The 19,018-nt window shown below is 43.0% G+C and overlaps 1 protein-coding gene across 3 annotated transcripts in view; it reads right to left on the reverse strand.

Moving 5' to 3' along the window:
• The window catches only part of EEA1 (early endosome antigen 1), a 169,619-nt gene extending 163,847 nt beyond the window's left edge, over positions 1 to 5,772 (reverse strand). For all 3 annotated transcript variants that reach the window (XM_074007513.1, XM_005571853.4, XM_045365692.2), the window contains exon 1: positions 5,491 to 5,772. In XM_074007513.1, coding sequence (XP_073863614.1) covers positions 5,491 to 5,514 — 24 coding nt within the window. In that variant the 5' untranslated portion in view covers positions 5,515 to 5,772. The remainder of the gene's footprint in view (positions 1 to 5,490) is intronic.
• Between the last annotated feature and the right edge of the window lie 13,246 nt (positions 5,773 to 19,018).

The raw sequence follows: 19,018 nt of genomic DNA on the forward strand, positions 1-19,018 counted from the left end.
CAAGATTGCATCATTGCATTTCAGCCTGGGGAACAAGAGCAAAACTCCGCCTCAAAAATAAAATAAAATAAAGTAAAGATTATCTGGGAGAACTACTTTTGGAGGGTTTTCCTTATTACAAATTTGGTAACTTTAAAATTCTCTGTGGCTCCTTACTGTCTACAGTATAAGGTCCAAAACCCTTCAAGCTACCTGTTGCAACCATCCCATCCACATCCAGAAATACTTACAATCCCCCTACTCTATATTAAACTATATCATGCCTTGGATTTTTCTGGTTCCGATCTCTAAAATGCCCTTCTGTCCTTTGTCCCTCCTTGCCTGAGTCACTTCTATCCTCTGCAAAGACTTCCACAATCTCTATTCCTTGCCCTCCCCTACCACACCCCTTCTCCACCACATAGTTACTTTTTCTTTTGTGCTTACAAACTTTTCCTCTGTGTATATATTACAACACTTATCACATTGTTTTGTAATTATTTATCTGTGTCCTCCATTAAAGCTCAGCAGGTTTTTGTTTTGTTTTTTGTTTTTTATTCTCAAGAGTGTTTTGCACAGTAGTTAGCACAAAATAAATATTCAGTAGTACATAAAACGAATGCACCTATGTTCTAAGTCCTCATCTACCTCATCTACAAAAAAAAAAAAAAAATGGAGACTAGAAAAATAAAGGAAGTGATAAGAAAAGTGTTCCTTAAAGAAATTTGGAGTTTATAATGACACTAAAACATCATTTAAAAAAATCAGCCAGGTGTAGTAGTTCACGCCTATAGTCCCAGCTATTCCTGAGGCTTAGGCAGGAGGGCCACTTGAGCCTAGGAGGCAGGGGCTGCAGTGAACGTGATGGTGTCACTGCACTCCATCCTGGCTGACAGAGCAAGACCTTGTTTCAAAAAAGAAAAGAAAGTTAAACACCAAAAACAACAAGAAAATACCAACATTAGCAGCAGCTAACATGTAAGACTTTTTTTTTTTTTTTTTTTTTTTTTTTGAGATGGAGTTTTGCTTGTTGCCCAGGCTGGAGAGTGAAATGGCATGATCTCGGCTCACTGTAACCTCCGCCTCCCGGGTTCAAGCAGTTCCCCTGCCTCAGCCTCCCTGATAGCTGGGATTACAGGTACCCGCCACCACGCCCAGCTAATTTTTTCTATTTTTAGTAGAGACAGGGTTTCACTATGTTGGCCAAGCTGGTCTCAAACTCCTGACCTCAGGTGATCCACCCACCTCAGCCTCCCAAAGTGCTGGGATTACAGGCGTGAGCCACCGCGCCTGGCTAAGACTTTTATACATATTGATTATCTAGTTCTCCACTTTGTAAGGAGGGTAGTATTATTACAACTATTTTACAGAGACACAGAGAAGTAACTTCTCCAAAACTACACAGATAGTAAATGAAATAGGATACAAACCCAGGGAGTCTGGCATCAGAGTTCATGTTCTTAACTACTAAATTACATTATTTCTTTAGCTCAACCAAAAGTCCACTGGAATTAGAGAAGAAAACTGAGTACTAGCCCTGGTTCTTTCATTTCTTAATGTCTTCTTTATTCTCAGTTCTAGTCCTGGATCTTTAATATCTTAATCTCTTTATTCCTAACATGCCCAAAAAAAAAAAAAAAAAAAAAAAACCACTCAAAAAAAAAATCATTCCATTAGCTGCCACTTTTTAAAATTCACTTCAATAAATGAGCAATACTTTCATCAAACTTAGATGTACAACTAATCTGGGAAGCCTTCCCAACATCTAAGACCAGGGCCCTCTTGCTGGGTGTTCTTGGGACTGTGTTTGTCCTTCCTAGAACTCATTCAATAGTACAGTTGTATGAATCTCTGAACAATTCCTCTCTTCCACTGGACACTAAACTCCACAGAAATTCATGCCTGCTTTACCCATCATTGTCTGCACAGCACACAGTAGGCCCACAATAGATGTCTCAACAAAAAAAAAAAAACCACTAATCAGAGTACGTTACTTTCTTTTTTTTTTTTTTTTTTTAAGGCAGGGTCTCACTCTGTTGCTGGAATGTAGTGGTGCAAACTTGGCTCACTGTAACCTCTGCCTCCCAGGTTCAAGCAATTCTCCCACCTCAGCCTCCCAAGTAGTTGGGACTACAGGCGTGCACCACCATGCCAGGCTAATTTTTGTATTTTTTGGTAGAGACAGGGTTTCACTACATTGACCAAGCTGATCTCGAACTCCTGATCTCAGTGATCTGCACGCCTCGGCCTCCCAAAGTGCTGGAATTACAGGCATGAGCCACTAAGCCAGCCCACAGTAAGTTATAATACTTAAGAAAGAAATGGCAACAAGGTTTACAAGCTGCCTAAGGTACTAAATGTTGATTAAATTTCTAACCATTAAGTACTTTAAATTCATGTTTTTCTTCAAAGGACTCTAAAGTAAAATATTCAATACATACATATTGGAGCTACTTCATTTTGGTTTTGTTTGAGGTTTTTTTGGTTTTTTTTTTTTGTTTTCTAGCCTCTTTCAAGCCTCAGAGAAACACCTTAGTAAGCTAATGAAAAAGGAGGAGCACGAGCAGAAGGAGGGACAGAAGCAGAAGAACCAGAAACCAAATTTCTGTAAAGTATCCTGAGACTGATGATGTTCAAAGACTTTGACTTCTAATTGATTGTAAGCACTTTGTCTCTTTCTTCTTTTAAAAAATGCTATTTAAAGGACACTATTCAGAATAAGAATAGTTAAAATGAAAAGGTCATCTAAAAACAAAATGTTAAAGGAATGCCACATAATTTCAAAGCACGGAGTCCATTGCAAATAAATCTCTAAATTAACAATAGCTTTCATCTTATATCTTAATATCTACGCTGAGAAATAAGAATAGCAGTGTGGGGTAAATTAGGTTGCCATGTTACACAATTTAAAGATTCAAGTTATACTTGTTGGTAAATACCACTTGCAGAGTTAATAAAATATATATTCTACCTTCTAAACTAGTAAATCACCAGATTTAAGACATCTATCAAAATGTCCCTATTAAATACTCAGCATTAACACTGACCCAACTACACGATAAAAGCTGAGCTCCTTCAAAGGGACTCTTAAGTCCTCTCACAATTTGGTCTCTAGCCACCACGGTAGCTTCATCTCTTACTAATTGCTACAGACCATCTCACTTCCTAAGCTTAACTGTTCACACTCCCCATAGTGTGAGGAGTGCGCCTTTTATGACTCCATCTCTTTGCATTTGCTGTTCCCTCTGCCTGACATGCCCTTCCCTCTTCTGAGCTGTGAATATGCCCTCCTCCCTGAAGCTTTTCCTAATTACCCTCACCTCCTCCCAAAGAGTGCCTCCTGGGTCCTCTGTCCTCTTCATTATTCTATTACATACCACTGTCATTTTAAAAGTTCACCTCCCAAACAGCCTGTGAGTTCCAAAGGGAGGACCCACAGCTTAATCAACTGTTTCCCAGCCCTTAGCATGAAGACTAGCATTTACTGAAACTCAATATAAATACACCGAATAAAAGAAAGTTAAGTACTTTAATGTGAAAAACACTTCAAACTTTCCTATTAAAGAGTTAATGCATTTAACACATTGATTCTCAATCAGAGGCAATTTTGCCCCTAGGAGACATCTGGTAAAATCTGGAGGTATTTTTGGTTGTCACAACAAGGGCGAAGGGAATATAGGGGAATGCTACTGGCATCTAGTGGGGGTAGATGCCAAGGATGCTGCTAACATCCTACAAGGCACAGAGCAGCCTCCCACGACAAAGAATTATCCAGTCACAAATGCCAATAGCGCCGACGTTAAGAAACTCAGTTGTCAACTGACTTACTCCGATGTGATGATTCAATATCACATCTCTGGCAACAACCACAATCAATTTCACTTTTGTAGTTTCAACGGAAGCTTTTTAACAGTTGATAGGTATGCACCAACATTAAAAATGATCTTCATATAATCTCCATGTTTAACTTCAAACCAAGATTACTAGAAAGCATCCCTTATTTCTGAAAACCAATCTATAACTACAGAAGCCATTCTTAAACCAGTAAACACTTTTATTTGTAAACTTCAAAGCAAACCACGGGCAAACTAATTTTCACTTGCGGAACTATGACAGAAACACAATCTGAAACATGAGGTAATCAGTTCCTCCAGGTCTGATAAAAGAAAAATCTCCTAAAGCCTCAAAGTAAATAATGCACAGATGTCTTTACTGCTGAACTAAGGAAGTGATGGGAAAAGTAAAGGACACGCCCTTGCTACTGCCGAAATCATCGCTGATCGGGATTTTAAAACTGACAAAACACTGCAAAATACAATTAAATGTCAATACAGGTTGTCAGATAAAGAAGTTAACTATTTCTCCCTCTAATAACTGACCAAGTTTCACATGACTTCATTCTTTTAGGAGAAAGCTAGGCAGAAGCAAGAGCACTCCCTTCCTATCTACTGGATGACTCAACTCTCTTCCGCACATTCCTCGGCTGAACCCTACAAATTAACTAATTTCTTTTGTCCTTTGAACTAGTTATGCTACTCCCTCGGTAAAGAACTAATAGGCCTGGCACCTACTTTTCAATCATTTACATTTTGTTACACCCTATCAGCCTCAAAAAGAAAAGAAAAAAGCTATAGCCCCCCAAAAAATTTAACAGTTGATAGGTACAACAACTCTTATAAGAAAAGAGTTGTGAATTATGTTATTCTAGTAACTGATTCCTAAATGATACACTTACAGTTTTCTACTGCTCTAATCTTTCTATCCTCAAGGTTTTCCAGATTTCAGAGACAGCACTGGCAGAAACTAAGTGTATACCACTTGATCAAGCTTACTGCGGATTTATTCTCGGATAGCTAAAATAAGGTAGTGGGGCTTGGACAGAAAACGTCTTTTTAATTAAAAAAAAGTTTCCAACAGTGAGTAACATCTTCCTTCTCGGCTGACTTTGCCAGTGTCAGTCTCACGACTGGGCCCAAGCTAGGCCGGGGCTCACCACACCACCCTCCAATGTGGCCCAAAGGAGAAAGCGGGGCCGTGTGTGGCAGGTGCGCGTAGTGTCAAATTGGGGGACACGGGGAGTGCGGCGGGTGGGGAAGGGCGAAGCAAGCCGCCCGCAATCTCCCAGGGGGCGTTCTCCAGCCCGGCAGGCGGCCAGTCGGCCCGTCCCACGGGCACCAACTCTCCATTTTCATTCCCACTCCGGGATCCCGGGAGGAACGCGCCGGCACCACACCCTCCAGGTCGCAGCCTGCTCGCACAGACCGAGCCTCGCGCCGGAGCGGGCGCCAGGCCTCGACGCGCGGGGCCATCAGGGCTCCGCCTGCCGCCCCGCCGCGCCGGCCCCACCCGCCCTCCCCGCCCCCGGGCCAGGCGACCGAGGCCTAAGAGCCTGCCGGGCTGTGGGGCCTAGAGAAGGAAAGAGCCCGCGCTGAGGAGGGGCGCCCGCGCCGCGGCCCCAAGCTCCGGCTGTCCCGCTCACGTGCTGCCGGAAAGACGGTTTCACTCTCTTACCCTCTGTAAAATCCTCCTTAACATGGTTTAACCACCACCCGGCGCCGCCTCGGTGACTCTCCAAACCCTGCGCGGGGCCACTGACTACTCGGGGTGCGCGGGCGGGAGGGACTGGGCCGGGAGGGGACCTGGAAGGAGGTCGGGGCGAGGCGGTGGCGGCGGCCGCTCGGGCGGCCCCGACTTCCCCACAGGCGGCGAGAGGGAGCACGCGAGAGAGCGCGAGCAAACGACTAGACAGCCTGCGAGCGCCTCCTGCCCGCCCGCCGGGCGGCCCCCGTAACTGACAGCTGGGCGGGCCCGCCCGCGGCCGCCGGGGGGCGGGGCGGCGGCGGGCCCGCCCCTCGCCTGTCCATCGGCGGGAGGCGGGGCTGAAGGGGGCCGGTCCGGGCCAGCGACCAATCGGAAGCGGTGGCAGCGTGGGCGGCTGCGTGACGGACAGGCGGCAGGACGCTGTCGCCGCAGCTTCTTCCGGCTAGCTGGGGAACGCCGAGGCTGCGGAGCGCACGCCTGGGCTCCGTCAGAGGGCCGCGCCCGCGCGACGACCGCGTGCCAGCTAGTGGGAGGCGGGCGAGGACCCCTGGGGGTGTCCCTCCCTGACCCAGGCGGGAGGAGGGGACTACTCAGGCTGTTTTGTAAAATGTGTCGATGTCACCCTTCCGGCTGTTGCTCCTGACTGTGGACAAGGTATTGAGCCTGAGCTATATCCTCGTTTCTGCTGGAAACGCTGACTCTGCCTCTTAGCCTCTGGGTTGAAGCCGACTAGAGAATCTTAGACGTGCTTAACCGGTCTGTTGGGCTCCCCTGCCCTTTTCCAGCCCCTGGTTTCCTTTCCCTGCTCCCTTCCTGCTTCTAATTTCAGCCAAAGAGAAAGCAAAGATTTAAAAAAGAAGGGTAGGAAGAAGCTGGAATTTGAATTGTCAAGAGAAGTTTGAGGTTGTCTTTTCTAGATCAAAACAGTTTTTAACAGGCTGATGTTCACATGTTGTGCTTTCCTTTTCCTAAAGCCCGTGCTTGACCTCCTAAGGAATTTTAAGTCCTGTTCAGATAATAGATATATGAAGTAAATTGTCATTAATGCCTCTGTTTTATAGATTAAGAAAAAAAAGAGGTCACAGATAAATATCGTGCCAAAACGGCGTGGACTTGGAACTGACCTCCAGGCGCGATGTCATTATTTAACTCGAGAAGTCACAGCTTCTGCATCCTACTATTCTGCCAATATTCACAAGCCAAGAGGCTCAACTTAACACCCTGGTAGAAAAAGAGAAGCCTTTAATACTGCTTGAACAGGGAAGGAGAGGGAATAATGGAACTAACCTTGCTGGGAGGGGGAAAAAAAAAACAACTGAACACTGAATGAAGCCTATGAAGCAATGAATGGAGTGCTTTTTGGAAAGTACCTCCAGATCTTTTGAAAAGCAGCACAAAATTAAATATTATTTGCAAACGAGTTAATGAATAGGAAAATATTTTGTAAAGTATTATGCATTATATAATGTAATACGATATTGCTATTCCAGATATATTTGGTCTTTTATTATGTGTGTGTGTCTCTTGATGGTGCAGCAGAACAGTCATGCCTACAGCTAATTTATTAGTAATCACCAGTGATAATGCCCTTACGAAGCACATACTTTTCCATCTTTCTAAACATGAGGTGCTTTATTTTCAGACAATATGGGAAACATTCTCAGCAACATGGGGTGATAAAAGTGACTTTTTCCCTCTTTTTTGTTTTTCAAAAATTAGTTTAGGGTCAGGCACACTGACTTTATGCCTGTAATCCCAGCACTTCGGGAGATGGAAGCAGACAGATCGCTTGAGCCCAGAAGTTCCAGACCAGCCTGGACAACATGGCAATAACTCGTCTAAAAAAATATTAGCTGGGTATGGTGGTGTGAGCCTGTGGTCCCAGCTACTCAGGAAGCTGAGTTGGGAGGATCACCTGAGCCCAGGGAGGTTGAGGCTGCAGTGAGCTATGATCTCACCACTGTACTCCATCCTGGGTGACAAAGTGAGACCCTGTCTTTAAAAAAAAAAAAGTTTAAAACTGCTTATTAATGTTACATACTAAGACTTTCTTTACTGGAATTCTCCTGTAGAATCCTTTGAATAATATAATAGGCTCTCATCTACAGCTGAGCTACATGGATTATTTGAAAATCCGTGTACTCCCCTGCACAATTCATGATAACTCCATCACTGGGATAATACACTGGAGAACTTAATTACTCCAAAAGAAAATAAGCAGTGGGTGAGACAATCATGTAAGAATACCCTTCACTAATCTAGCAGCTTCCTACACATAGCATTTCTGCTTACCGTGTCTGACCACTAATTCCTATCTGTTCAGCTCTTGTGCATTAATATTCCCCCACCATCTATTTACTTTGATCCCCAGCAAGACCTCAAATCCATTGGCCCCTCTTATTTTCTTACTATCAGTCATTTCCCTAGCCTACTCATTTCTATCAAAACACCTCCTGAAACCCGTGGTACAACTTTACAATCTTCCCTTTGCAAATATGCTTAACTTCTTCACGTTTCTTTTTTTTTTTTTTTTTTTTTTTTTTTTTTTTTTTTTGAGATGTAGTCTTGCTCTGTTGCCTAGGCTGGAGTGCAGTGGTGCAATCTCACTACAATCTCTGCCTCCTGGATTCAAGCGATTCTCCTGCCTCAGCCTCCCGAGTAGCTGGGACTACAGGCACCCACCACCATGCCCAGCTAATTTTTTGTACTTTTAGTAGAGACGGGATTTCACCGTGTTGCCAGGGTTGGTCTCGAACTCCTGAGCTCAGGTAATCCACCCACCTCTGCCTACCAAAATGCTAGGATTACAGACTTGAGCCACCACACCCGGCCACTTCTTCACCTTTCTCTTCCTCCATTGCTTTTGTCTAGCAGAGGCCAAACCCTGGTTAAGTTCAATTAACCACCTACTCTCTGCTGCACAGAATCAATAGGAATAGAAGGCTGGGCACAGTGGCTCACTCCTGTAATCCCAGCACTTTGGGAGGTGAGGGGGGTGGATCACCTGAGATCAGGAGTTCAAGACCAGCCTGGTGAACATGGTGAAATCCTGTCTCTACAGAAAATACAAAAATTAGCCAGGCATGGTGCTGCATGTCTGTAGTCCCAGCTACTGGGGAGGCTAAGGCATGAGAATCGCTTGAAGGCAGGAGGTGGAGGTGGCAGTAAGCTGAGATCACGCCATTGCACTCCAGCCTGGGTGATAGAGTGAGACTTCATCTAATATATACATATATATATACACACACACACATATATAGGAATAGGAAAGTGTCTAAATATCACTAGAGGTACACATATATAACTTGGGTTGTTGGGCTCATTCTGCGTTAATAACCACAGATCTCAGGTATATGTCTCCCCAACAAGAATATCAAATTTCTGAGCACAAGGATCTTGTACCTGTTTCACTGCTGTGACCCCAAAACTAAAACATTGCTCAATTCATGATTAGCACTAAATAAATATTTGTTGAACGAATGAAGGAAGGATTGAAGGAATCCTTCAAAGGAAAGGTATGTAATTACTCCTTTAACAGTTGCCCAGCAGCATTCCTGTTACACTTTATTTCTGTCTTCTTTCTCAAGATCTTCAAGATGGCCTACACATCTATACTTGCTGCACTTTTTCACTCTATATTTTCTTCTCGACCCTTTCCAATCGAGCCTCTGTAGCCTCTGTCCCACTGACTCCAATAAGGCTGTTCTTATGATCACTAACGACCTGCATGTTTCCTATTCCAGTGACTACTTTATTGTTTTGACTTTGACTGTTTCCTATATAGAAAACAGTTAACCACTCTCTCCTTGAGTTACTTTATTCTCTTGGCTTCCTTGACACTATACTTTCTGGTTTTTCTCCTCAATGCCCGTTGCCTCTCTGTCTGATGGCTTCTCTACTGCATATCTTAATGTTGGAGTGCCCCTACTCTGTTCTGGGGCCCTTGCTTTTATCTGTCATACTCAGCCTGGAAGTAATCTCAACTAGTCCCCTGGCTTTAAATTTCATCTATCAGGCCAGGTGGGGTGGCTCACACCTGTAATCCCAGCACTTTGGGAGGCCAAGGTGGGTGGATCATGAGGTCAGGAGTTCAAAACCAGCCTGGCCAACATGGTGAAACCCCATCTGTACTCAAAATACAAAAATGAGCCCAGCATGGTGGTATGTGCCTGTAATCCCAGCTACTCGGGAGGCTGAGGCAGGAGAATGGCTTGACCCTGGGAGGCGGAGGTTGTGGTGAACCGAGATGGTGCCACTGCATGCCAGCCTGGGCAATAGAGTGAGATTCCATCTCAAAAAAAGAAATCTATATATATATATCTACTTCATATTTCTTCTTGGATGTCTAGTGAGCATCTCAAACTTAACATGGCCCAAACAAAACTGTTTCATTTTTATCCTGAAAACTTCTTCACCAGTTTTCCTGTCTCAGTATGTATCACTACCAGATTGTTGGTTCAAACCAAAAATCTCTTAATCTCACCACTTCTTTTCCTTCCAGCAAATCCATCAGGATATCCTGACAGATCCACCTCCAAAATATATCCCAAATCTGCCACTTCTCGCCACTTTCACCCTAGTTTATAGCCCCTTCATCTCCTGTTGAGACTACTAGAATAGTCTCCTAGTTGGGCTTCTGGCTTTTACTTTGTCTTCTGTGTAATCCATTCATTACACAGAAGCCAGGCACAACTTTTAAAAATGCAAATCAAAAATGTCACTCCTAGATTGTAGCTTCCCATTATCATCACAATGAAATCCAAATACCTCATCCTGGCTTACATGCCCTGCTGATCTGGGCCTGCCTGCTTCTCTGCTTTCCACTTAGAACATCCTCCCCTTGGCCCACTATGCCCCAGCTGCTCTGAACTTTTCTCAGTTGCACAAAACCTATTCCTTCCTGTACACCAACCAGTTCCTATTTAGGGAATGCTTTCTCCTGACATCTTGTAGTTAATTTTGTGTCATTCAGATAATTCTCTTAAAGTCACTTCCTTAGAGAGGTCTTTAAGGACAACCTCATCCAAAGTGCTTTGAATCTGTAGTCACCCATTCTAATTCTCTACATGGTAGAGAAACTACCATTTCTGACTTATCTTGTTTGTCTGCATATGTCTTCCCAACAAGAATGTCAATTTTCTGAGCACAAGGATCTTGTCCCCTCTTCAGTGCTGCGACTTCAAAACCAAAACATTGCTCAACTTGTGGTAAACACTAAATAAATATTTGTTGAATTAATGAAGGATTGAAGGAATGAAAGGTATATAATTACTGCTATAACAGTTAACTTCCAAAGGTCCTCAAGCTAACATCTTCCTATTTACGAAGAAGTGATCCAAATGCAACAATCCTGAAAGCAATCCAACAATCTTTTGATCCCATCTGACAATCTTTTTTCTTTTTACATAATGTGTGTGCATGTTTCTTGACTCTTCAAAATTTCCCAGTATTTATTATGGGAAACAACCTATTTCTTACTTTCCATAAATTAGAACATTGGGCCGGGCTTGGTGGCTCATGCCTGTAATCCCAGCACTTGGGAGGCCAAGGCGGGCAGATCACCTGAGGTCAGGAGTTCAAGATCAGCCTGGCCAACATGGTGAAACCCTGTCTTTACAAAAATACAAAAATTAGCTGAGCATGATGGCGGGCGCCTGTAATCCCAGCTACTCAGGAGGCTGAGGCAGGAGAATCCCTTGAACCCGGGAGGTGAAGGTTGCAGTAAGCCAAGATCAGGCCATTGCACTCTAGCCTGGGTGACAGAGCAAGACTCTGTCTCAAAAAACAAAACAAAGCAAGCAAACAAAAAAACATTTTTAAGGCACCCTTCTTGTCAATTTCCTGTGCTATAACCAAATAATTCACTTCCAACTAGAAGCAAGTCCATGAAAAAATCACAATATCGCTTGAACCTGGGAGGAAGAGGTTACAGTGAGCCAAGATCGCACAACTGCACTCCAGCCTGGGCAACAGAGCAAGACACCATCTCACCAAAAAAAAAAAAAATCACAACAAAAATAAGCAAAGTGTAAATGATGGCTCTGTATAAGCAAGGCCAAAACAGTTTATGAATTCTTTAGAATTCAGACATGATCACTAACCCAACTAAAATAGCTTTTTCTTTCTTTTTTCTTTTTTTTGGTTTTAAATTAACTGAATGGTTCACAAATTATGTTAACATCATTGAACTAACTAGTTGAAGCCTAGCATTGATCTATGCTTCTTTCAGCCTTTGAGGGCAGGGTAGAGAGGGCAGTAAAGATGAGGAGCTCAGAGGAGTTGGGAGATACATGAATTCTCTAGTACTTCCTGCTGGTTTTCTCCAGGCCCTAACTGACTTGCATAACCTCAAGAAAAGTCTCTGGTCTCCATTGAATTTATTTGAAGGCAGGATTAGGGAAAATTCAAAATAATAGTGAAGACTAAGTACTGATTTTTTTTTATCTTGCCCAAATTCCTACCTAAGGGGCCTAGGGAGTCATGTCCTACAAACCATAAATTCTCATCAGATGGGTTTTATTTTATCCTATATATAGTGACTTACTTTTCTTTTTTGTTGTTGTTTTTCTTTTTTTGTTTGTTTGTTTTTTGGAGTCTCGCTCTGTCACCCAGGCTGGAGTGCAGTGGCACGATCTCGGCTCACTGCAAGCTCTGCGTCCTGGGTTCACGCTGTTCTCCTGCCTCAGCCTCCCGAGTAGCTGGGACTACAGGTGCCTGCCACCATGCCCAGCTAATTTTGTTTTGTGTTTTTAGTAGAGACAGGGTTTCACCATGTTAGTCAGGATGGTCTCGATCTCCTGACCTCATGATCCACCCACTTCAGCCTCCCAAAGTGCTGCGATTACAGGCATGAGCCACCGCGCCTGGCCTATAGTGACTTACTTTTCAATCTTACTCTGGCATAACATTATGATACAAGGAAAAAATAACCCCAAAATATATTTCCTTGCCATACCTTGAAATTGTCCTGCAAAGTCTCTTGTGGGAAAAATCCACATCCTATGGAGAATCCTCTTTCCCCTTTGGTTTCCTTCCTTCCTTTCCAGATCCAGGAGATAATCAACTAAGAGTCAGGTGTGCTTTTAGGTCCAATAAGAAACATTTTACAACCTGCTCTCTCTCTCTTTTTTTTTTTTTTTTTTTCTGAGATGGAGTTTCATTCTTTCACCCAGGCTGGAGTGAAGTGGCGCCATCTCAGCCCACTGCAACCTCTGCCCCCCAGGTTCAAGAGATTCTCCTGCCTCAGCCTCCTGAGTAGCTGGGATTACAGGTGTGTGTCACTACACCTGGCTGATTTTTGTATTTTTAGTAGAGACGAGGTTTCACCATTTGGCCAGGTTGGTCCCAAACTCTTGACCTCAGGTGATCCACCTGCCTTGGCCTCCCAAAATGCTAGGATTACAGGTATGAGCCACCACACCAGACCACAACCAGCTGTCTCTCAGAAGTCTGGAGTGAGAGAATCTTCTGCACAATAAAACTTGGTCTCCACAATCCTTTATCTCAACCTGAACATTGCTTTCCATTAATCCCAGGTCTTCAAATAAACTGAACCAGTTGTCAATCAGAAAATGTTTAAATTTACTGATAGCCTGGAATACGCCACTTTAAGTTGTCTCGCCTTTTTAAACCAAACTCATGTATTTCTTAAATGTATTTGATTGATGTCTCATGCCTTCCTAAAATATATAAAACCACGCTGTACCCCAATCACCTTCGGCACATGTTCTCAGGACTTCCTGAGGGCTGTGTCATGAGCCGTGGTCACTCATATTTGGCTCAGAATAAATATCTTAAAATATTTTACACAGTTTGACTCTTTTTGTTGACAATAATTATATTTTAAGATATATTATAAATAATGCTGTTCCAGCCTAGGCAACACAGCAAGACCCTGTCTCTACAAAAATTTAAAAATTAGCCAGGCGTGGTGGCACACACCTGTAGTCCTAGCTACTTGGGAAGCTGGAGCAGGAGAATAGCTTGCATGCAGGAGTTTGAGGCTATAGTGAGCTATGACAGCACCAGTGCATGCTAGCCTGAGTGACAGAGTGAGACATTGTCTCTAAATAAATAATTTTTTTTAATAAATGAAAATAAAAATGATGTTCTTGGCTGGGCACGGTGGCTCACACCTGTAATCCCAGCACTTTGGGAGGCCAAGGCGGGTGGATCACTTGAGGTCAGGAGTTCAAGATCAGCCTGGCCAACATAGAAATCCCGTCTCTACTAAAAATATAAAAGTTAGCTGGGCATGGTGGTGCACACTTGTAATCCCAGCTACTCAGGAGACGGAGGCACAAGAATCACTTGAACCTGGGAGGTGGAGGTTGCAGTGAGCTGAGATCACACCACTGTACTCTAGCCTGGGTGACAGAGTGAGACTCTGTCTCAAAATAAAAATAAAATAAAATAAAAAATGTTAAAATGATGTTTTTAATATATGTGATAAGCAATAGCCAAGTCTATCACATTTAAACTTCAAGTTGGTAGAGTACAACATAGACAGTGTAAAGGCGGCACAACAAAAATTCCCGTCTATGATAACAGGGTGACTCTCGAATGCCAGTGTCTCCTAAGCAAGACCTGCCTGTGGACCCCAAGCTGAGCAGCCAACAAAATGTAAGACAACATATAAAGTACTACAAAAGATGGTGTGGACAAATTTTAGAAACAGAACTAATATCTGAAGCTATTTCTGAAATATGTTTGTGGGTTTGTGGGAGCTAAAGCAACTCCATCTTGGATACTAATCCACCATGTTGACATCTGATTAATCACTGTTCCAGGAAGGCCTCTAAGATTTCTACTTTTTCCACTGTTACAGTGAATCCTGCCCTTAGGTCAAAACAACCTTGACCATAAATCCTACCTTAGCCAGACTCACACAGCATTCTTGCCTTCTCCTTGGAAGTCAACTTCAATTGTTCTACACATTCTTTCCCTATGGTAAAGATATATATATATAAGCTCTGGGTCTGAGGGATAATGGAATGGGGGTCCACCATCTCCCTTGTGGACATCTGAGACTGTGCCTTCCTTTTGTAAATCCCTGTTAAATGTTTCTTTCTGAGAATTGGTTATATCAGCCTCTTTCTTCAGCCTCTCAGCTTCCTCAGATGTTAGGGTAGGTTTGCATAGACCTACTCACGACAGAACAGTGGTCAGGTGAAGTTATTTAGAGTGTAGTATAGAGATGTCATTCCACCATTAATCAGAGCTTAGGTTTCTTTAAATTTGTGGAGTTTAGTGTTTTTGAAAGTGTGTTCCTTGAAGCCCTAGAGTCCTCAGAAGTCACCTCAGTGGATGGAGAAAATCAAGCAATTGAGGCCCTGTGTTATTCACCCTTGAGTTAGCTGATATAGCTTTACTTTTATCTGTATCTGTTTTACATAATAGGGTGCTGAAGAAGAATTCTTTCTTTCTTTCTCTCTCTCTCTCTTTTTTTTTTTTTTCTTTTTGGATATAGATAGGATCTCACACTGTCGCCCAGGCTGGAATGCAGTGCTGCGATCTCAGCTCATTGCAGCCGCAACCTCCTGGCCTCAAATGATTCTCCCACCTTGGCCTCCCACGTGCTGGGATTACAGATGTGAGCCACTGTGCCCAGCCTGACATTATTTTCTTTACACTGTACACTTCAGGCATGCTGAACTATTACACATTTCTGGGCTCATCATAGTCTCTCCCTTACTTCCAAACCATTATATATGCTATTTCATATGCCTGGAATGTTCCCTACACTCATCCTACTGTTACCTGTCTAATTCCTACTCATCTGCAAGTCTTACCTTGCCTCCCAAACTAAACTACATGGCCTATGTATACCTACATTTTCGTACTCAACCCTGTAACTACAGGGAAGAAGAGACCTTGGGTCACACACGCAAAACACTCTGGGCCACATGACAAATTTGATAAAAATGTAAGGTACATCTTCCAGCTACCTTCTCTCGTTCTGAATACATACCCCCCAAACTTTCAATTATACTTGTCTTCCCAGGTAGTTTTGTCTCTAAGAGTAAATGCACAACTCACATAAAAAATTTGTTGCCCATTGTAAATTAATACCATTTCAGCCTCTGTATGTTTGAATAATATGAGTCTGCTAAGAGAAGAATTTACTTTCAACATGCTGACAAAAATTCAAGTTTTGAACCTGCTGAGCAAAGATTCAGAGCCTGTACCACAGTGAATTTACCAATGTAAATGAGCTTCCTGAGGTCTCTTGACAGCTAGCCAGCTGGCCTCCCTACATGATATAATTAGGATGATGGGTTGCATACAATTTAGACCTACAGCACTTCTATCTCCCCTTAGAATTTGATAGAAACTCAATGGTAGAAGATTCCAGAGGCTAATTCTAACGGTACCATTGATTAAACTCATAGATTACTTAGAATGGTCTGAACTTTTAAAGTAATGCAGTAAGGACTCAAATAAATGGCTTTTGTGAAATACTAATCTGAAAATGTCTTGCTCGCATATAGATGGCAGCGTAAGTAAAGAATAGAGATGGTAAAGCACTCCAAAGTATTATTACTAGGGACATTATTATTTTGTAAAAATATATTCTAGTGAAAGAAGTACATACACACACTCCCTCTCTCCTCTTATTTGTATCTATTTCTACCTAGAAAAATCTTTTTGTGTTGTTAAGAGAGAAAAACTTGATAACTCAGCACAATCATCCTTTATTTATGTCATTGCTTCTAAGTAATATCAAATGAAATTTAATATTAAAATTTGGTAGATAACATAAAAAACACAACACACTTTTGTTTTGTTTTGTTTTTGAGATGAAGTCTCCCCCTGTAGCCCAGGTTGGAGTGCAATGGCTCAATCTTGGCTCACTGCAACCTCTGCCTCGTGGGTTCAAGCAATTCTGCCTCAGCCTCCTGAGTAGCTGGGATTACAGGCGTGTACCACCACTCCCAGCTAATTTTTTTGTACTTTTGGTACAGACAGGGTTTCACCATGTTGGCCAGGAAGGTCTCAAACTCCTGACCTCCTGATCTGCCCATCTCGGCCTCCCAAAGTGCTGGGATCGCAGGCGTAAGCCACCGCACCCAGCCCAATATGCCTTTTTTAAACTTTTTCAGGACTATGCTTGTTATGAGTTAGTTGGCTAAAAATGTGATCCAAAAATATATTTTATTGACATATTTTGGTTAATATACAAAATAGGCATTTAGGTGATGAAAAAAGCAACAAACAAATTAACCTGAAAAGAAAATTAAAGAACCACTTGGAAAAATACAATACCCCTCCTCTTCCTTTTCCCTAATGCCTCTTTCCTCAGGTTGTAGAGCATTGTGTGGCCTTCAAGAAAAAATATCCGTTTGCTCAATTCAATTAAAATCCAGATTGTACTGTTGTTCTGTTGACCTAAACTGAGGCAAATGTAATGTAAGTAGAGAGTTTATCTGGGCCAGCTTTAAAGACTGCAACCTAGAACATAGACTCAAAGTTCCCTGAATATATACTCCAACTAGCAGCGATTACAAGTAGCTGGGGTTTTGTTTTATTTTATTTTATTTATGAGAAAGGGTCTTTCTCTGTCACCCAGGCTGAGTGCAGTGGCACAATCAAGGCTCACTGCAGCCTGTGCCTCGTGGGCTCAAGCAATCCTCTTGACTTTTTTTTTTTTTTTTTTTTAGAGAGAGAGAGAGGGTCTCACTGTATTGCTCAGGCTAGTTTTGAACTCCTGGGCTCAAGCAATCTTCCCGCCTCTGCCTCCCAAAGTACTGGGATTACAGGTGTAAACCACCACACCCAGCCACAAGTAGGTTTTTAAGGGACAAGAAGAGGTGGTCTTACGCTGTTTACTGATATGGTTTGGCTCTGTGTCCCCACCCAAATCTCATGTTGAATTGTAATCCCTACGTGTCATGGACGGGGCCTGGTGGGAGGTGACTGGATCATGGGGGTTGGATTTCCTCCTTACTGTTCTCATAATAGTGAGTGAGTTCTCCTGAGATCTGGTGGTTCTCAGAGAGAGAGAGAGTGAAACTCTCTCTCTCTCTCTTCCTGATCTGCTACAGTAAGATGTTCTTTGCTTTTCCTTTGCCTTCCACCATGATTGTAAGTTTCCTGAGGCCTTCCCAGCCATGCGGAATTGTGAGTCAATCTAACCTCTTTTTTAAATAAATTACCCAGTCTCAGGTAGTTCTTTTTTTTTTTTTTTTTGAAGAGACAGTCTCGCTTCATCACCCAGGCTGGAGTGCGGTGGTGCAATCTTGGCTCCATGCAACCTCCGCCTCCAGGGTTCGAGTGATTCTCCTGCCTTAGCCTCCCCAGCAGCTGGGATTACAGGTGTCCACCACCACGCTGGGCTAATTTTTGCATTTTTAGTAGAAACGGGGTTTCACGATGTTGGCCAGGCTCATCTCGAACTCCTGACCTCAAGTGATTCACCCGCCTTGGCCTCCCAAAGTGCTGGGATTACAGGCATGAGCCACCATGCCAGACCTCAGGTAGTTCTTTATAGCAGTGTGATAATGGGCTAATATATGTGCCAATAACTTACATTTAAATATATAATTTATTGATTGGCTGTAAGACGTTCTTTGTATCACAAATTTCAGGAACATGAAGATAATGGGCAGGTCAGCTAGTCAGAAACAAAATGCCTTTTTTTTTCTTCAAAATAGTTGTATTTAAATAGAGACAGGTTTCCTTTATACTGCCGAGGTTGATCTCAAACTCCTAGGTTCAAGTGATTCTCTTGTCTTTCCAAAATGCCAAGATTACAGGATGAACCACCATGCCAGCCAGAATGCCTTTAAACAATTGTCCCTGACTGGGCACAGTGGCTCACACCTGTAATCCCAACACCCGGGGAGGCCAAGGTAGGAGTTAAAGACCAGCCAGGGCAACAAAATCCATGATCATGCCACTGAACTCCAGCCTGGGCAACAGAGTGAGATCCTGTCTGGAAAAAAAAAAAAAAAAAAAAACCTGATAAAGGGCATGTTGGCTCATGCCTATAATCCCAGAACTTTGGGAGGCCAAGAAAGGAAGATAGCTTGAGCACAGCCTGGGTAACATGGTGAGACCACATCTTCACACACAAAAATTAGCCAGACATGGTGGCATGCACCTGTAGTCCCAGCTACTCTTGAAGCTGAGTGGGGCGGATCACTTGAGCCAGGGAGGTGGAGGCTGCAGTGAGCTGGGATCATGCCATTGTACTCCAGCCTGGGAAACAGAGCAGGACCCTGTATCAAAACAAAAACAAAAACAAAAACCCAAACAAAAAACAATTACCCCTGGGCATGGATGCAAGATGGTGGGGGGTTGTAAGATGTAACTAAAGTCATGTACTCATGTCTCTCTGGGCCTGGCACATTTTGCAGACCTCACAGAGCTCAGATTGCTCTGAGCTATATTTCTTTCCTCAATTCATTCAAGATACTGTGCTGTATATGTTGTTACTGCATAAGATGATGGGAAGAAATTTAAAACTAATAAATAATTCAGTTTTTTTATGAGAAGT

This window comes from Macaca fascicularis, chromosome 11 (genome assembly GCF_037993035.2).
Source record: "Macaca fascicularis isolate 582-1 chromosome 11, T2T-MFA8v1.1".
NCBI lineage: Eukaryota > Metazoa > Chordata > Mammalia > Primates > Cercopithecidae > Macaca > Macaca fascicularis.